Raw genomic sequence first — 20768 nt, forward strand, 5'->3', positions numbered from 1 at the left:
ACGGCGGGGTAAACAGCGTTTAACGCACTGGTGGCTCGTGATGGATTTGGCACATAAACAAAATAGTTGGGAACAACTTTCAGAAAGTTAGTTGTTCGGGTTCCGGGGTGTTCAGCTTCCGCTTGAATTTCGTGAAAATCATGTTGTTCCCCGATTTTTCGAAAGCGGGTCACTTGTATGAAATATTGTTCGGGGTTAAAATTTGCCGAGTGATTTCTTCGAAGAGGAAAAGTAAAGAAGAAAGAAAGAAAAAAAAAAGGAAAAGAAAAGAAAGATCGATGAAACAATGCAACACGGCACACGTGTTTAACTTAATATTGAAGCGAAAAAAAAATGTATATGTATATACTTCTTTTTTTTTTTTTTTTTTTGATTGGAAAAAAATTTTTAAAAGCACTTCACTTCCTGGAAAATTATTTATCAGTTTTTATTTTTCATTCGCACGATAACAGCTTTCACCGTTACTTTTTATTTCGTTCTTCCCCCTTTCAATTTTATTTGTCACGATTAACGAGAAAATTATTACGGTAAAAAATTCTTCTATCGTGTAAATGTATTTTTGTTTAAAATAAAATTAAAATTCAAAGAACTTTTGTATAGGAGGAAGCGTAACTGTTAAAGTATTTTGAAGATTCGCGAGGTACGCAACCAGCGGTGGATGCGACACGACTGTGCAGATCGCAGAAACAGAGACGAAGAAATATCGGCGACGAGTTTACCTGAAATAGGGATGCAGGACTATCCTCGTGGAAAGGGTGCAAGAGGCATCTACCACCCTTCGTAGTTCGTTCCACGAACTTATTGATCCGTTCTCCTCGGCCGCTAACATCGAGTCACGATTGTACCTTCATACAGTAAATTTCTTTCACAGTAAATTACCAACTAGTAATATTGGAGAACGAAGAAATTATAGATTTAGTAAAAGTTTGGATTTAATATCGATTAATTTAATTGTACCTTCGTGCAATAATTTTTTCATATTAATTTATCAACTAATAATAATGAGGAACAAAGTATAAATTATAGATTTAGCGATTAATAGTAAAGTTCGAATTGAATATCGATTAAATGGTATTTAAATTATGGTACCATAGTAATTTATCAACTAGTAATGTTGGAGAACAAAGTATAAATTAATGCAAAATGTAATAGATTTAATAATTGATGTTAAAATAATTTTATTAAATTTGATAAATAAAAAATTATTGGAAAAATTTATTGATTATACTTTGTATTTTAATTTTACAATTCTAATAATAATATTTTAAGTTTAGTTTTATAATTCTATAATTTTAAGTCATACGAAATAATTAGATTTAAATAAAATTTGGAAATTTATTTATAATAAAATCTATTATCTGTTTTATATTTAAATGTTTATTTATATTACGATTATCGATATTGATATATGATTGATATATGATCTAAAAACTTTTTATTGTTTATAATAAATAAATATTATACTAAATTAAAACATATGAAATAAGCAAAATTTTTAAATATATTTCATAATCACTTAAATTAAATTTAGAAATTATATTAATTTTCCAAGATAAATTATTTTATAATTGTAATTATGATATAATTTAAAAATTTCAGCATTATCAAATCGAGAAATATTAAAAAATTTAAAAATTATATATCTACTGTCCTCCTATTGAATTCTATACCAGAATTTCGTGCTACTTTCATAGAAGCACTAGCAGTTTCATAGCAACGATCGATCAGTTGTTAAACATGACTAAAATAGTTTAGTTAATTAGACAAGTTGTCCTCATGCTACGTGTCATGAACACCCATTGCATGATAATTAAACAAGATGTAAGTGGCTGTTTGTAAAAAAACATCTCTATTCAGAACAACAGACAGAAATCTGTTTTTTTTTCTTCAATTATGAAAAAGAAAGAAAGTATAGAAATAAACAATGATTCAAATAATATTACTGCAAGCTGCAAGAAAAATATATTTATTAAAAGAACAAAAACAAACAAAGTAAATTATAACTTTTATTCATGAATAAATTCATTAATAACATAACTTAAAATTACTGTCAATTGATATTCATAGTGAGCAGAGATTATTAGAAGAAAGCATAAATTAATTAATAATTATATTAAAAATTATTTCAAAAATCTGTAATACACTCTAATATCTGGTAACTTTATCTAGAATAGCCTGAGTCAAATATTTCCCAGCAAGATCTTTAGCTATATTCCCCAACTGATCTGTAAATTTAGGTTTCCTAGTAGTAGAAGGGGGAGAATAACCCCCTTGATATCCTTGCTGGTATCCCCCTGGATATCCTTGTTGATACCCTCCAGGATACCCCTGTTGGTAACCTTGATTATACCCAGGATAATAGTTACCATATGGATTAGACTGTGAAGGATATCCACCGTACTGCGATGGATAATTGCTTCTGCTAGATTGACCAGGATATCCAGAGCTCTGACTCGGATAACTACCACCTTGGCTAGGATATCCAGAGCTCTGACTTGGATAACTGCCACTTTGGCTAGGATATCCAGAGCTCTGACTTGGATAACTGCTACCCTGGCTGGGATATCCTGAACTACTTCTACCAGCTTGGCTAGGATAAGCAGCATTCACAGAGTTTGCATCCACCCTCTTCACACTTTGCTCATCGACGGAGGTCGATGGATATCCCCTTGAACCTGATGAAGGATACGAGCCACTAGGATAACTACCACGAGATGGGTAACCGGATCCTGATGGATAACCGGAAGAGCTTCTCGAAGGGTATCCAGACTCTGATGGATAACCGGAAGACGTTCTCGAAGGGTATCCAGACTCTGATGGATAACCGGAAGAGCTTCTCGAAGGATATCCAGACTCTGATGGGTAACCAGACGAGCTTCTTAACGGATATCCAGTCTCAGAAGGATAGCCAGAGCTTCTCGACGGGTAACCGGAACTTCCCGATTCTGAAGGATATCCGGACGATCTGGATGGATAACCAGAACTGGATGGATAACCGGATGAGCCGCTGGAGGGATAACCAGAGTTCGATGGATAACCGGAACTGGATGGATAACCGGATGATTTGACCGAGGAGTCAGCTTTCGGTCGAGTTTCGGAGGATGGATATCCACTTCCGGATGGGTATCGAGAATCCGTGGTCTTAATCGATTGCGTGTCATCCGGTGTGGAATCCACTTCACTGCCGGTCTCTCGTTTTCTCAGTATGCTGTTGCTGTTTCCATCGAACTCTGCGAACAATTCGTCATCTGCCTCCTAATTGTTTAGAAATATCGATTTCCGGCTCACGTTCCATGCCATGCCTAATGTCCAATTGTTCCTGTGTTGCTCAATCAAGCTGACGCTGTATTATTATTGCCCAATTATACTGTTCCAATTAGTATGTTATTAAGCTAATAAACATAATAATGTAAATATATTTTGTAACATTATAATGGCCGGCATTTGTTCGCGCGAAGTTTATTATTAGGTTTACTTCTATTGCTTTGTTCGTTTGTGTTATGTGTAGTACCGAAGCTAAGCTATGCATTCAAATCATGCAATTTCATTGTGTTTCTATTTCCATTTGTTAAAAGTTTATGTTAAAGTATTACAGATGTGCTGTATGTGTAATAAATGTATGCGTGGCAATTTTTGTGATTTCTATTGTTAAGTTTTATTCGTTGTAATTCTTGTGGTGGAACTATATTTGTTTGGAATTAACCGAAATTAAGGAAAATCGAAAAAAATTGTATATCTTTTAATATATTTGTTCATTATATAGAAAAATATTTCGTATATTATTTGGTGAATTTAAAATAGAAAATTTCCAAATGTTTGTTTTATTGATCATCTATCTTTATCACCTGATATGTTCTTAGATTGTGAATTATGAATTTTATAATAAAAAAGATAAAATAAGGAAAATTATAAAGAAGAAAAATATTATATCGAGGGAAAACGATAAAATGATACAATGAAATTGTAATTTACAAAATATAATTCTATATAACTTACTGAAATAGATAAGAAGTGTCAGAGTTCAATATAAGAATTCATAATAAAATCAATCAGTATTTCCTAGTATTTCCTATCTTTTACCTAATATTTTCCATCTCATAAACGTATCACTAAATATAGGCAACAATATTTAAGTCTGAATTTCAAGTTGTTTAAGAATAAATGGTTGTGCAGACTATGTAGATTGTCCAGAATTCTTATTTCAATCATTGCCTCTCATCAACTCAAGTATCATCATTCATATAGTTAGAATCCACTGTTTCAACACTTTCTTTATTAGGATAGAATCAGAGTTCGATGAGTAGGATTCATCAGAATCTGATGAAGAAAAAGATAATCACTTCAAAAAATACTGATAAACACTGATCCAAAAACATAAGTATGTTTCTGAACTTCTAATGATAACTTTCTGATAATGATTCAGAATTTTTTTCCAAATGAGTATTGAAGATCCTTGGTCTCAGGAGATCTAATATTTTTAAACTCTTCGTTTTCTTCAGTAAATTGTTATCTCCATCGAATTCTGCGAACAATTCGTTGATCTATTTTATAATTATTTAGAAATATTCGTTCTTAATCTCATGCCAAGTCCAATTATAATCCAATAATATATATCCAATAAAGGTCAATCAAATTAACATAGTCCATAAGTATATATTGGACAATTATATTCTTCTAATTAAGCTGCATCTTTATTAAACTTGCAACATTAATAAATTTTGTAATGGTATAAAGGTCGATATTATTTCTATGATAAGATTATTTTTGTTGTTTTGTTAATAGCATTGAAGTTATGTAATCATATTATTTCATGTGTATTCATTTTTGTTTGTTAAAAGTGATGTTAAAATATATGCTTATAATTATACAATACAATAAATGATTCATATAAATATATGATATTTTTCTAAACACATGGATAATCTTTTATTATCCATTATTAAAATTATGTATCTAATGTTATAGTTTATTTTAATCCAAAGTAATTCCTCTGATGTTATTTTATTATTTAATTAATAATTAACATTTGTGGAGGAAATATCTATTGAAATTGGGAAAATCCAAGAAAATGCTGAACAATTGCATATATTATATTTTTTAATACATTCATTCATTATATAGGAAAATATTTAAATTGCTCATTAAGTACTATGAGTTTAATACATCTATATGTTAATAGTATTATATAAATGTATCTCATAATTGTATCATAGCACTATAAAGAACCACAGTTATCCATAAAACAATGAAATATTTATCAAGTTTCATGATAAATACAAGTATAAAAATCAATTAATATCATCAAATGGAAGATTGACCTAATTTACACGCTTTTCTTAACACATGCTTTACAATAACTGCAGTTTCTATTTTTAAAAAAAATTAATTCTGGTTTCAAAATTATAGTTATATATAAAATAATAAGTAAATTATAAATCGAAAGGCTGATAACAAAAACCATCTTCGTCAATCTTTGTCCCTCTAATTTCTATTCAATGGAAAAATTTAATTTTGCGATTAATCCCACAAAAATAAATAAATAAAATAAATAAATTGACTCTTGAAAAATTAAGAACAAATGATATTCACCAAAAATTCACAATTCAGAAATTTATGAAAAGTAAAAATTGATGAGATTTCAATTCAACCACATTCTAAAAGAATTATAAATTTATTCAAAATTGTTGATCATTGCAATTTGACAAAGATCATTTGTGTCATCAACTAACTTAACCAACAAATGAATTTAACCAAAAAATTTCCAAACTCTGTTCCCCTGATCATCTACAGAGGTGTGGGTCTTGTAATAACCATTACCACCTGGATACACACTGCTCTTAGGCGTGGTCACACCATTAGACCCATAAATACGATCATTGCCAAACAAACGATTAAAAATAGAACCGTTTCCAATAGTGTTCCTTGATCCTGAGTTACCGCTCACTTTTCCTCCATATCCATTGGAAGAAGACCTGGGTGGAGGTGTGGGTGGAGTTGGTCTAATCTTTCCTGGTCTTCGTGTTGGGTTTGCTGTCAAATTGGAGAGTGGTAGTCAAAAGCTACACCAAACTCGAAATTCAACTATCATTCCACTTTGAATAAACTACTCGAATTAAGAATTGTTGAAATGTATAAATTATTTTGGATTAAATTATTCTGTGGATTAAAATATTCTTACTTTTATTGAAAGTAAGATATTTATTGTTAGTTTATATTATTATTACAAGCTGGTGTTAAGATAAAGTTATCTTAAATTTGCTTTTTATAAGCATGCATTCTGTAATTGTTAATTATTTTATATTATTATATTTTTTTGTACTTTGAACTTCCACTCTTCAATTTGTGAATTAAACCTATTGCAAAAGATTATTTATTCATCTTTTAAAATGTTAATAAATCTTCTTTTCACTCTCACTATTAAACTACTGAAATAATTGATTTGTCAATTGAAAGTTTAATTAATGAAAACATTATTGAAATATGTAAATTATTTTCAAAGGCTGGTTGGCTTCTAGAGTTCCCATTATAAGATAAAAGCAAATTACGTTAAAGCAAAATATAAGAGGAAAGGTAAAAGAAATCTTGAAATTAGCTAATAATTATAATTTTGTTTAAAGAAATAAATCACGAAAGAGAAGAAGAAGAAAAAAAAAAGAAGAGAAATAGTGATGGAAAGAAACTGCCATAATAAAATGGAAATAACTATTAACCAGTTAAGAAACTGTGACCTACAAAGTGTAATTCTACGTCGCTCGCTCAAGTAGATAAGAGGTGTCAGGGTTCGAAACGATAACGAGATCAGTCGGTGTTTGCCACGTCTTCGAGAAATTAATTCTAAAACGTTATTTGCAGGCGGCTGTAGCTTAACGTAACGAGGGCGGAAGAGGCAGGGTATTATACAGTAAATCTATGGATAGAAATGATATTATTTTTTTTTTTTGTTTATTCCGAGTCAAGATCCCTAATAAATAGCATCGATCGTTTCGTATCCACGATACTTCGAAACGATAACTCGTACATCATATAAATATACATCCATATAGCTAGAATAGATATATGGTACATGGGCATATAGATAAAATTTTATTCACGCTAAAGAGTAATTGTCATTATTGTGTTTGGACGGCGAAAATATTTTTGCTCGCAACGAAAAATGTGTCATCGCGATACTTAATTGTGCACTCGCTTGAAAATGGATGATAAAACATGCACGTATTATTTTTTTTATTTTTTTTTTTTTTTTTTTTTTTTAACCAAAAAAGGGCAAACAAAATCGGGCCCGGGCTTCCCCCGCCACGCCCCCTCCGTCTTTTTTTTTTTTTTTTTAACCAAAAAAGGGCAAACAAAATCGGGCCCGGGCTTCCCCCGCCACGCCCCCTCCGTCTTTTTTTTTTTTTTTTTTTTTTTTTTTTTTTTTCCTTGAAAGAAACGTATAAAGTAACGATCTTTCTTATCGATTCAGGTACCCAAGTTAATCAATTCATCGCAATTAGTGCGCTTGAGGAGGCTCGATAGTTTTTGATGATCCTTTGTTGCGTATAATTGAAAAGCTTTCTGGAAAGTGGTCTGTGAAATTATATTTTTCATACATTATTCATGGCGTTGCGTATTCTAATAAGAAGAATTAAGAAGAAAAACTATAAGTCTTTGTTCCAGGAAGCTGTCCAATTTTTTATTTTCAATTCTTATTAGAAGCGTAGAATATTTTGTCGTGCAGTAAAAATTATGATGAAATAATATACGTCATCGAATATCGAGTAAAGATAACATCAAATGGAAGAACTTTTATCTCGAAGCACGATTTTAAATGCTGGTCAAATGCATAATCAGCATCCAACATATTTTAAAAAAATCTTACTTTCTATGGAAAAAAATTCTTTTTTTTTTTTTTTTTTGTATTTTCCCTCTGTTAATCATAAATACAAAAGAACCATCACTGCGATGAAAGACACGTTGGAAGGCACGTATAATGCATTATACAAAGTGTGTGATAATTATAATCTTAAAGAATAGATAGAATCTTTATGAAAGCAGAAAGAAAAATACTGAGTATTAGAAAAATAACATTTGTCCAGAATATCTCTTACACTGACTTTAAAATAAAAATATATATATATATATCTATTTCTATCAATAATAAAATAGTAATAAAATATATTAGAAAAATTTGTATATCGATCAAGAAGATATTTCTCCACATTTAAAAATTACTTCCCCTTAACGCGTTTAATCAAAGAGACTAATAATTAACTAATTGCAAAAATACAGATTAGACGAATAATTTAAAAAAAAAAAAATTAAAGAAAAAATCCTCAAAAATTACCATACACATAATATACACAATTAATAATTTTCGCATAATCGATAAAATTTTCAAATTATCTACGAATCATCAGACGATGGAAAACATTGTCCGACCTCGATCCATTACCGTATCATCCATCCATTTCGTCGATCACGATCTTATATTCCCGAACATAATAACTAAACTCGCCAAATAAACGATGGCGAAACACGGCGAGTGCATAATGGCGGAATTCCTTCGATAACCGGAATAAACGTTGTTGTGGTACATGCGATTCTGATTTGGATAATTCGGATAAGGATAATTCGGATAAGGATTCTGGTGGCCGGGCAACTGTTGCGGATATCCCGGATAACCGGGCTGTTGTCCAGGATAAACGGGATAATTGGAGTGGCCGGGTTGGCCGGGATACGAGGGATAATTCGACTGTCCAGGCATCGGCATTTTGTTGTGCGTTGGATACGGCGGGTATCCTAAATCCTGTTGGCGATTCCCTTGATTGGAGGAAGGATAAGGCGGATATCCGTTGTTGGAACCGGTGTTACCACCGGGATACGATGGATACCCACTCTTGGAGGAACCCGTGTCGGAGCTAGGATAAGGTGGATAACCCAAATTGGTGGCGGAATTCAGTTGATGGTGATACCCTCCCGCTGGTTCAGCAGGTGGCGCATTAGCATTGGCGTAAGGGTTCGAATTGCTAGCGCTGTTGTTGGCCGTTGTCTTATCGAGGTGCTTCTCGTCGGTGTTCACTCGCTGCCCGTTTACGTAAGAAACGCCCGCCGACTCGAATCCTGAAAAGATCGTCCTCTTCTACGTCGTATTTTATCTGTGGCAGTGTTTCCCAACTGGAAGGACACTGGGTGTACACCTCGCGGGGAAAGGAGTAGAGGAAAGAAACGTAGGGAAATCATGTTGCCATTCGTCGCCTGATGAGCGGCATAGTTGAGAATACGAGAGCAGTGTTTCTCAATTTTTCGACGCGGTTCGTAATTTTTTATATTTTGGTTAAATAAAGGATCCAAGGATGCATTTTAAATTAATTTCTAATATATATTGTATATAATCGTTAATAAGATAAGTTGTAAGTTATATTCTTTCGGAAATAGGCATATTTTTTTTCGCGGAATTTAAAATGTGAAAATTCGATTAAACTTCATCGAAGTTAGATTAAAATTTGAACCGCTCTATAACTTTGAGGATAGAGATTCTCGAGAGTCGATGGATGAGAGAGAAAAAACGCTCTTTCATTTATCCTGATATGACTTCCGGTTTTCGAAATATCGTCGAATTAACTATTTAAATATTTAATTAGATTTAAATTCTAAAAATTTGAATCATTATAACTCCAAAAATGATTTTTGATCAATAAATGAACGATAGAAACTTGAAATCTTGTTCTTTAAAATTCTACAAAGTTTGTAATAATTAATTTTCAAAATTGTACCATTTGAAATCTAATAGAGATTAAACTCAGAGACTTTTTGCCTTTTTTTTTCTTATTTAATTGAGTATAATAGTAATCTAATAACTAACTCGATCGATTGCTATTCACTTAAAAAGAGCATCAAAGTCTTCGAGGCGTTGAGATGGAACATGATTCGAAAAAGGTTGGGAAACACTGATATACAAAGATGTAATCCCTCGAGTACGTTGAGGAATTTTAAACGAAAAAAGGGGTTTAGAAAAAAGAAAGATATAAACGAACATGATTAATGAGAAACATGAGAGCAGTTTTATTTAACAAAAAAAAAAAAAAAAAAAAGACTCTCATGTTATAACTAACTATACACATTCCACTACAAAATCCTTTCACTAAAAATTGGGAATTTTTTTTTTTTTCCTTTTACAATAACTGGTTTTAATGAAGTTAGTCGAACAAAGGTGCTACGAGGATTCTAAAAACTGTGCTACGTTATTTTCATCCTGTGTTAGATATGCGAAAATAATTGGAAAGCGTTAAAAGTGAACATCAATGCTGCATGCTTTATAGTTATCCTACGATGAAAATATCGTGGAAAAAGTAGCGAAATATTTTTTATTTAATCAATATTTTTAACATTATTTATTGATATTTATAGTAAACGTAATTGTAAAATTAATTTAAGATATTACTTTGTGATATACGATTTTATAAAATGAGAGAATTTTAACGTAACGTAATATGAAGCGCACATTTCTAGTAAATTTCATTTGTAACTAGATTGATAAATTTTTTTCCTTTTTATCGACAGGACTAAAATTTTATACTCGAGTGATTTATATCTAAATTCGAGAGCAATTTCTTTCGAAATCTTATAACCTCGTGTGAATATATACGCGCATCCACACATTTGTGTAGAAAGAGACGATAATGGAAAGATCGTGTTCGAAAAAGTTGAGAAGAGGAAAAAAATTCAAGATACAAGTTCACGACCTCATGTTATACATCATTTTACACTCATTAATATATTTCGAAATTATGAGATTTTATTTTTTTTTTTTTATTTGGAAATCTTATTTGCAGTTGCAAAAAGAATTTATTACACCATCATCGTTCGATTCATCAAAAATATATATATAAATTTACTATACGATGATATAAAATAATTCCTAAGAAAAATTTTGTAATTAAATAAAATGAAAAGATCTGTTGCAAAAGATTTGTGATCACATTTAATGATAAATATGAAAAACATATTTTATTAAAATTTAATAGATCCTATCTAAATATGAAATATTTTTAGCAAATTGTTAAAAATACCCGTTTTTATTAATCAGATTAGATTTATACGATCAGATAAATGAAAAAATAAATCGCGATTCATATGAAACGTGTTCAAGTCCAAGTACACCGGAAGTTTTAATGAAGCGCACACGTGTCGACGTGTCATTGTAATTTCCACTCGAAACGATTTCATAGATTGCATCAATAAAGAACGTGTTATTTCCGCGTAAATCACGTCTAGTGCACGTATGAAATCAAAGTGAGAAATGAAACTGCCAAACATAGATTATTCAAAAATAAATATATAAATTAAATTAAAAATTGTAATAAAAAGATATGTATAAATCCATTGCAAAAATAATTTTATAAAAACATAAAATCATATAATATAGGACAAGAAAGCATAAAGCTAAGCATAAAGTTTTGTTCTTGCCACGATTGAGAAAGGATTACAATAGTTCAGAATTCCATTAACAAATGTTAAATGAGTTTTTTCTAATTTTGAAATAAATTTCAAATTTTTAATATATTAATCAAGAATCAAATTGATTAAATTGTTAAAAATTTTTAACTTCAATATGAGAAAAAAAATGGTTATTCTTAATTGGGTTAACTAGTTTTGTACTTTATATAATATTCCATGAATATATTAAGAAAAAAAACTTGATAGTTCACATTTTTTAATTTTTATAAATTATAGAACCTCTTTATTTCTCATCTACTCAACTTTAAAATATTAAGAATATCTTAATATTCCTTTTAATTATATCATGCAAAAAAAATAAAGATACATACTTTCTAAACTATTTAATAAAATTTTAAATAAAATTTTATATTAATAATTCGAATCATATATGAGAATTCAAAACAATATTGTATTTTCTCTCTCAATTGTATTCATTTTCATATATTCTATTTCATGCTTCATGCACTTAGATTTTCATATGCTGCTTCGAACTAATTAAGCAGCGTTCAAGCATAATCAATACAAATATAAGACAAAGGAATTTAAACACTCACCATTTACTGCTGATTTCTTCACGCATATCGGAACACCATTCTCGGTTTTGCAGTATTCATTTTCACCGCACAGAGTGCTGGCACAATTAGCTTCTGCAAATAAAAAGATACTTGTCTTTTCAATCCTGGTGTACAAAAATTTCAATGTATCACGTTAGTGAATTTAAAAGTTAAACAAATTTATAATTTTTTCCCAATTTTTTTTTTTTTAAATTCTGAAAAAACTGTATAGTAAGTTCCAAACAAAATAATTATCGTAAATTCTCTGATAATTATCCACATTATTTCACGATAATTACTTCATATGTAAACACGAGTAATTCATTCCGCGTTCATTAAAGTTTGCTATTTATTACTATTATCAATCATAAAGGGAGCAAATTTGTATGCATCCGTTGTCGGCAATTTACGCACAATAGATTAAAATTTAATGAACACGTGATCGATCGAAGTACAATGAAGTTATTAATTTATGGATCGAAAACGCGCTTTTATTTCTTCCTCCTCGAGCTACATTACGCACATATTTGAGAATCAATATTTAAAGGGTGAAGGTTCTTACCGCCTGGACGAGATTTCTTACAAGTCGGATAACGACCGCAGTTATCTCGTTGATAGATCGAACAAGGATCCTCGGCCATCACGCAGACCTCATCCCTCATGCAACCGATGTCCTTGCACGTCCTCCCGTATTCTGTGGACCAGAAAGTAACACTTTAGCTGGAGTTTCTTTTTTTTCTTTTTTTTTTTTTTTTTTTTTTCCTCCGTTTAGTGAGGAAAGTTCGAGTAATAGGGCATGATCTCGCGATTGGATATGGTTCATTAAAAGTTCTCCCCGAGAAAGGGACGCCTCATAAATGAAATTTATATGTCGGAGCTACTGATGCTCCTCGATCAAATGGGTCGTTTTCGATGCTTCAATTTCTCGTGCGAACGATCCACGTAAACGATGCTCACTCCACTGGAAACTACTATCATCGTTAAATATTAACATTATCGTGGTTTTATGCCGGGATATATGCTGGCACAATATGTTCAAACTTTTCTAACTTGTATTTTTTAGATTACGTAAAACTTTGGCGAAGAAATTTAGAATTTCTTTGAAACGAAATTCTATATTTAGTAGATATTTAGAGTATAATATTTCCTCGCATTGCATTATAATTTTGTAACATTTGAAGTATATCAAAAGGAGAAGAAATTGAAGAATTCTTTTCTTGGAGAATTTATAGTTTTTTTAAAAGAGATTACTTGGAAAAAATTTTGCTTGGAACAAATATATAATCATTCTTTGAATATCTGATATAAGTGGATTATAAAAATTTGTTTTAGAGATTAACATTTATACAGTCAATTATTTGTAAAAATTATTTGTAAAAGAATAAATATATTTATGTTTAAGTAATTTTAACTCAATATTCCTCATATATCAAGTTTCTCTAAAACTTCAAACAGAAACTGAACAACTGAGTAACTAAACCTACTTGTTTAATAACTAAAGTGTAAGCAAATACCTATACTTAATCTTCCTAATTCACCTGTGCCAATATATTTGAACGGGATTAATGTACATATTACACTTTCAATTTATTATCTAAATAATTTAGAAATGTAGAATATCTCTTTTTATTAATATTATCATCTTAAATATTATGCGTTTAATCCTTAGTTTAATACCCAAACTTGATTTAAAAATTATTTACTAAAAAAAAAAAATTGAAATTTTATTTGAAATAAAAAAACCACATATGTGAGTATCAATATAGAAATTAATCAAACATTAACATAAATATGTTTTTTCCTAAGAGGATATCAACTGATACATTTTATTGATAAATAAATTAAAATCTGTTTATCTGATGCATATATTTATGTGCTATTCTTATATTTGATCTAAATCCACGTTCTTTTTTCCCTTACAATTTGCTTACAAAATTGAAAGAAATAAACCACAAAAGATCAAAATGGAAACAAAGTTCAACAAATCCGTAATTTCATACAATTCCATCTAATATTATTCACTAAAAAAGGTACACATCTTTCCTTATTTTATTCCACATCAACAATAACGTCTAACATTTTCATATTTTAGAAAATACGTGCATTAATCTAACCTAATATTACAATGCCGCATATTTCTTGTTTTATTTCACGTCAACAATAATCTCGTATTTTATTATTCCAGAAAACACCATCGAGAAACGGATGTTTCTTCTAATGAAAAACAATTTCCAACGTGCAACGCCTGTTTACCAGATGTTCGCCTATCCTAACCTAACCTAACCTAACCTAACCTGATCTAACCTAATATCATAGCGCAAGAGTATCATAATACAAATCTCTTATTTTATTTCGCGTCTCGCATTTTCTTATTTCTCGAAACACCATATCTGGAAATACACCATCGAAAGTTTGCTCCGGTTAAAAATACAAGTTCGAGCGCGCATTTACCAGACGTTATCCAACCGAGGCCCGGCATCGACGTAACGCTGCTAATCGTAATTCTATTCAAGCACCACACCGTCATCCCCATATAACCCCATCGATTCTCAATTATCCGGCTGAGAGAGAAGGAGGACAACCGGAAAGAGGAGTGAAAGAGAGAGGGGAGAGAGAGAGAGAGAGAAAGAGAGAGAAGAGAAGAGAGAGAGGAGAGAGAGAGAGAGAGAGAGAGAAGAGAGAGAAGAGAGAAGAGAGAGAGAGGAGGAAAGAGAGGAGGAGGAGAGAGAGAGAGAGAGGGGAGGAGAGAAAGAGAGGAGGAGGAGAGAGAGAGAAAGAGAGGAAGAGGAGGAGAGAGAGAGAAAGCGAACCCTCTGCAAAGTTAACGCCCAAGCTTCGTGTTATCCCCTATCCTATGTGTTGGGGAAGAAATGGAATAAAAGGTGCACGCGAAAGATAGAAAGAGAATATTAAAACTAGGCTAATGATCCTTTCTCTAATTGTCCTTAAACGTTTATCAAGGAACAAATGGAACGGATGAAGGAAAGAATCGTAATATTAGAAAGAATGAGAGTATTATGTCCGTAAACTCGGAATGATTCTCTATTGATATGTGACTTTCTTTTTTTTTGTCATAAGTAGATTATGGATATGGATGGTAATCCAATTCTTGAATTTTTATATTCTAACACTTTTGAGATTCTCAGATTTTGAGATTGTCAGAGAAATTTTGTAATGGTTATAGAATTATTGCAATTTTTATGTTACTTAAGGATCGAATGTAATCTAAAATAAATTGTATTATTTTTCGTATTATATTTAATCTAATCTTTTAATATAATTATAATATCATTTTTTCTATTATCACAAGATTAAAATCAAAAAATTAACTTCTTTTATTTAAATATGTAATATAATCTAATATGTTGCATATATTTTTTTGCAAATTTAAATTTCATTTCAATAAATGGATAACATATTGAATGATAAACATAAACAACTTTAATTTTGTAAAATGCACGGTATTATATGATAACGCAAACAACTGTAATTATGAAAAATCTATCAAGGTAGAGTGAATAATGTTTCGATCTTCCGTATAAATGAAATGTATATATGCGGTTATAATTGTCACATTCTGCATGAATATCGGTTGGACAGTAACAATTAAGGTCAGATAATTAATTATAGCAATTTGGTTTAATGTATATTCTATATGATCCTGATCAAATTATGATTCATCAAAATATATAAGAAATGTAATCTATGTATATGTATATAATAATAACAAAATAAATGAATGAATATATATGAATAAAATTAATTTTTTGCAACGATACTATAATAAACATAATATAAATAGAATAAAAAAATATAATTGTAATATAATTTTAATTAGATTGCAATCTGGACTGCAATATTACATTCCTATTCACAAATATAGACATAAATTATATTTACTAATATTTATTTTTGGAAATTGAAAAAATTAAGTAACTATTATTTGATTCAATGTATCATACATAAAGAAAAACTACAATTTTATTAAAAAATTTATGAAAAATTTAAAACTATACAATATATGTAATCAAATATCAAATATTTAAAATGATGTTTTAAAGATTTTTGAATTGAATTGAAGTGTATAGAAATATATACACTTTAAGTTTATGATAATCAAATTAAAAACAACATAGAAGCTATTAAAAAAATTATTAAACATTCATATATATTTCTACTAACACTTTATGAACTACATTTCATTTAACTAGGCACAGAAAAGAGAGAGAATTTCACAGAAAAATTATGGAAAAAATTATAGAACAATTTCTACAATTACTCCTTTTTACAATTAGCTTTCTTTTAAAAGAAACTAAGTTCTTCAACTTTGAAAGAGGAAATTTGTTCACCCTCTTATTGCCTAATTAATAAATGAAAAATTTCCCTATATAAAAGCTTATAATTATTCTATATGATCTCATCAAAGCTATTTAATTTATGAAAAGAATTATCCATCTGATAAAAATATTTAATGAGATATCTTTGCCACAAAAATAAGAGAATATATTTAGAAACCGTACTTGTTTATGGCCTCCAACAAGAATTGCTTGGTTACGTAAAGATATTAATGAATGATTATACGTATAATAAATGGAAATTATTGTATATTTCTAACATAAGATAGACATAAAATATCTACATCTTCATTACAATTAAAAAATTCTTTAATAAATAGAAATTCTCTTACATAAATATTTTCAATCTAAAAATCTAATATAATTTATTCAAAATCTCAAATAATGAAAATTATATACATTAAGTGTTAAATATTTTGATTCCTATCACTGTTTCTTTTTCTTTTTCTAATAAAAATTTAATAGAGTCTTCTATTGGATTAAGAAAAGAAAAAGAGATAAGTCGACGATAACGATGAAGGTTAATATAATTGCATCAGTCGTGTTGGAGATTAAAAATAATCATTTGTTTCCATTAAGTCCACTTAATCCCCATCAAACGAAACGATTGGCCATAGCAATTGAATTACAACGTTACGATTTAACCTCAATATCGCAAATAATAATCGATAATATAATTTTAATTAAATTTTATAATAACGTCAATTTAAAATACAATTTTTCTAAAAATTTTTCAAAAATAAATTTTTAATAATCTAAAAATATTTGATTTTACATACTGCTAAAAGATGCTGCATCCGGAATCGAAGAGATAAGTAAAATTGGCCCTAATAGGACACTCAGTGTTGAAGTGGAAAACATTTTCTGTAACACAAAAATATTCATTTTTATAATCGATATTTCGTTAGAATAAAAATGAGAATATTCATTATTTCTTAAAAATTTATCATTTCTTAGAAGATAATTAAGCATTACATTTGTATATTTATAAAATAATTCAACGTTTCAGAATAATTTAGAAATCATGTAATATAAAATAGAATATAATAATATATAATAATAATAAAGAATAATTGCATATTAAATCGAAATAGTTCTAGATGACTAATTATTAATGTATAGAATACATAAAAAAAGATTGCTAATCATTGAATGTTAAATAAAGAAAAGAACTTATAAAATAATCGACATATCAAATAATAATTTGAACTTTTGAAATAAAATAATAAATGGATCAAATATATGAATCATAAAAACGAATAAAAAAGACAAATTTAAATCTAACAATGAGAACTAATTACTGTCTAATTAATAAATGAAAAATTTCCCCATATAAAAGCTTATAATTATTCTATATGATATCATCAAAGCTAAATAAAAGCCCGCGCAAATATTCTTTTTTTCGTCCATCTTTGTTTTACACTTTCTACATGATCGAAATCATTCGTCATACCTATCCTTGGACATAACCTCAAACGTATTCGTAATAATCCGATGTATATATTTTTCGATTAATTTAATTGAATTAATAATTGAGTTAAATTGAAATAAATTGTTAACAATTTAAGTATTTAATATTTAAGATTGTTGGTGATATCGAGTTTACGATTTTAATCCAGTGACCTTGACAAACTATAGAGAAATCACAAATTGCGTCGTTCATCTTTACTACACTTATTCACATTATTTTTTATGTTATGTACGAATAATTAATACGTAAATTCTTAAATAAACATAAATAATAATCTTATATTAACAAATAAAGCAAACTTACCACAAAAATCTCACTGATTACACACGAAAACGTCCACTCCAAAGCGTAGTCAGTACAATACTGAACATTCAGTGAAATGTTCTATCGATACTGACCTGACGTTAGCCGTGACTGAAACAAAGATGGAGGACGAAGTTGTACGTGAAAGATAAAGATAGAAACAGACTTGGAAAACGAGACCGATATGGCGCGAATATGACGTAAAAGGAAATACTATGTTGAGCGTAAATAATCGTTTTAATGATCAGAAAATAGAAAAAAGCGTAGGCTTTAAAGAGAAGACCTTTAGAATAACTAACCTTTAAGAATAACTTTAAAATGTGATATTAAACGTATAATGTGATTTTCTATAAAATGAAAATACTTTATGAATATTAATTTAAAACTTATTACAGTTAACTCGCCATTTTTGTTATATATCTCGCATAAATTTTATAACAATGATTAAATGATAAATTCTGAATATAATAATAATTTTAGAAATGTAATAAGCGAAGATATTGAAAATTTGAAGTAAAGACTGAATCATAGAATTGCATGGAATTGCTATTCCATGATATCATTGTCTCAATATAATGTTTGAAACAAAATTTTTTAATCAAACAAACAAAGAAAATATTTTTTCATTTCATTATGGAATTTCATAAAAAAAATTTGTTTCTTCTGAAAAATCATATAAATTTATATAGTTCATACAAACGTTACAATATTACTTTTTCTATAATTTTATCGTTCTTTAATTTTTTTTTTTTTTTCATAATAAAAAACTTTTGTTCCATATAAAATTGCATTATAATATAGGATTTTGTTACGTAATCTATTTGATATAAGAATATCATATGCATAATTATACTTTTTATACAGAAGTTTATCTTATAATACGTAAATGATATCAATTTATTCTCTTCATTTTATGCATTGCATTATATCTTTCAAAGATCTCACTACATAATACTTGGAAATGCTTGGAAAATATGTGATTCAATGGGAAAAAATGATAAAAATTTTATTTCATTTATATTATTCAATATTAAATTAAATTATAAATAATTTCAATTAATTCAATTTTGTTAACTATTTATTTTTCCTATTTCTTTATTAAATCATTATTTTATTTTTATAATTCTTTATAAATATTGTGATTTATTAAATTAAAGGAACGATTAACAACGACTATTAAAGTTATTAGAATCAAATGTATATAACTCAAAATGTTCGAGTTTCGCTTTCATATTTTAATTTTTTTAATTACACAATACTTATAATGAAATATTAACATTTCCTAAGATTTTACATTTTTCAAGTCTTGAAATTTGAATTTTCCGTCATTCCAATAAATATTTGAATTTATTTAATAAAGTTCTCCCTCGTATAATTTACTCTTAACTCTTTCGTTTCTTCAATGAATTATTTATTTTTCTTCTCTAAAAACATTCTTTGTCTCAAAAATTATATTCATCGATCGTATTTTTTTCTTTTACCACTGAAATTTCATTTCAAACTTCTTTTATGCAAATAATCGCCTTCGATACTTCTCGAATCTTCGAAATCCCCCCCCTCTCTCTCTCTCTCTCTAAAATATTCTCGATACTAATATTAAACCTCTTCTTCACAGATCTCCAAGATACGAATCTACATTTCCCAAGGAAACGTCCCTCGAAGAATGATTTACGTCGGCCTTTCATATCCCACTTTCATCGCCACGTTTCTAAACTCTCCTCTCCACAGTTTCCGCAGTCACGTATGTATCGTCAGAAATCTTATCGACAACCGTGTTCTGTCAAACGTCCTCACGTGTCGGAACGTTTCATCCACGTAGAAGGGCCGAGGAACGTTTCATCCACGCTTTCGAGGTCCCCGTGCTCTCGATGGCAGGATGTTCGATCTGGAGACTGCGCAAAGCCCCGTTTCCCAGTTTTCGACAGCACTGTCGGAGGAAACCCCTTGGATGAAGGGAATCAGGAGGGAAGTTTCGTAGAAATTCCCTCCTCCCCCCTCGCTCCCTCTCTTTCACAGGATGGAAACGATGTTGGTGGTGGGATTTTACTTCCAGCGGTGGCGCGTGCTAAGGTCGTTCCCCTTTCCTCTCGCGCAACGCATGCCACTAAAATATATCTTCCTCTCTGTCCTTTTCCATTGTATCGTGTTTCACGGTTACACGGTTTGCGCCGCGATGTACACATCTCCTTCTCTACCCTATTCCATCCAATAGATTTCATATCATCCGGCACGTATCATCTTTTCTACTCGTACACGCGATTGGATGTAAAAAAAAACTAGAGAGAATCCCATCCCTCTTTCAATCTCTTTCTAAGAAATTACCGGTGCCACACCGAGTTGTATTTCGTTTTATTTCATCCGTGATGCGGTTCAGACTTTATCTTCTTTCTCGTTGAACGACGTATATCCTCCTGTTTGGTTAAAGTATGCTCGATGTGCGTGCATCGTTCGACTTCGTTTTCTTGCGATTTCGTATGCAATCCCCCTCTTGAGCTATCCTATTTTTAATAAAACTTTGATCTTTGGTGTTACGTGTTAATATATTCATGGAATATTTTTATATCGATCCTTAAAAGTTAGAACAAAAGTTTGATATATATAAAAATG

General features: G+C 29.7%; 1 protein-coding gene across 2 annotated transcripts; it reads right to left on the minus strand.

The window, feature by feature from the left end:
- Positions 1-1950: 1950 nt before the first annotated feature.
- On the minus strand, positions 1951-18313 carry LOC102673210 (calcium-binding protein P-like). 2 transcript variants are annotated; one of them, XM_006619180.2, is made up of 5 exons: positions 18162-18313; positions 17167-17251; positions 12595-12726; positions 12033-12125; positions 1951-3230 (listed from the first exon to the last, which is right to left on the minus strand). In XM_006619180.2, the coding sequence occupies exons 2-5, from the start codon at positions 17246-17248 to the stop codon at positions 2146-2148; spliced, it is 1392 nt and encodes a 463-aa protein (XP_006619243.1). In that variant the 5' UTR covers positions 17249-17251; positions 18162-18313; the 3' UTR covers positions 1951-2145. The 2 variants fall into 2 exon arrangements, with proteins under 2 accessions (XP_006619243.1, XP_006619242.1); XM_006619179.2 differs by having other exon boundaries at positions 1951-3248.
- Between the last annotated feature and the right edge of the window lie 2455 nt (positions 18314-20768).

This window comes from Apis dorsata, unplaced genomic scaffold (genome assembly GCF_000469605.1).
Source record: "Apis dorsata unplaced genomic scaffold, Apis dorsata 1.3 scaffold_397, whole genome shotgun sequence".
In the NCBI taxonomy this organism is placed as follows: Eukaryota; Metazoa; Arthropoda; class Insecta; order Hymenoptera; family Apidae; genus Apis; species Apis dorsata.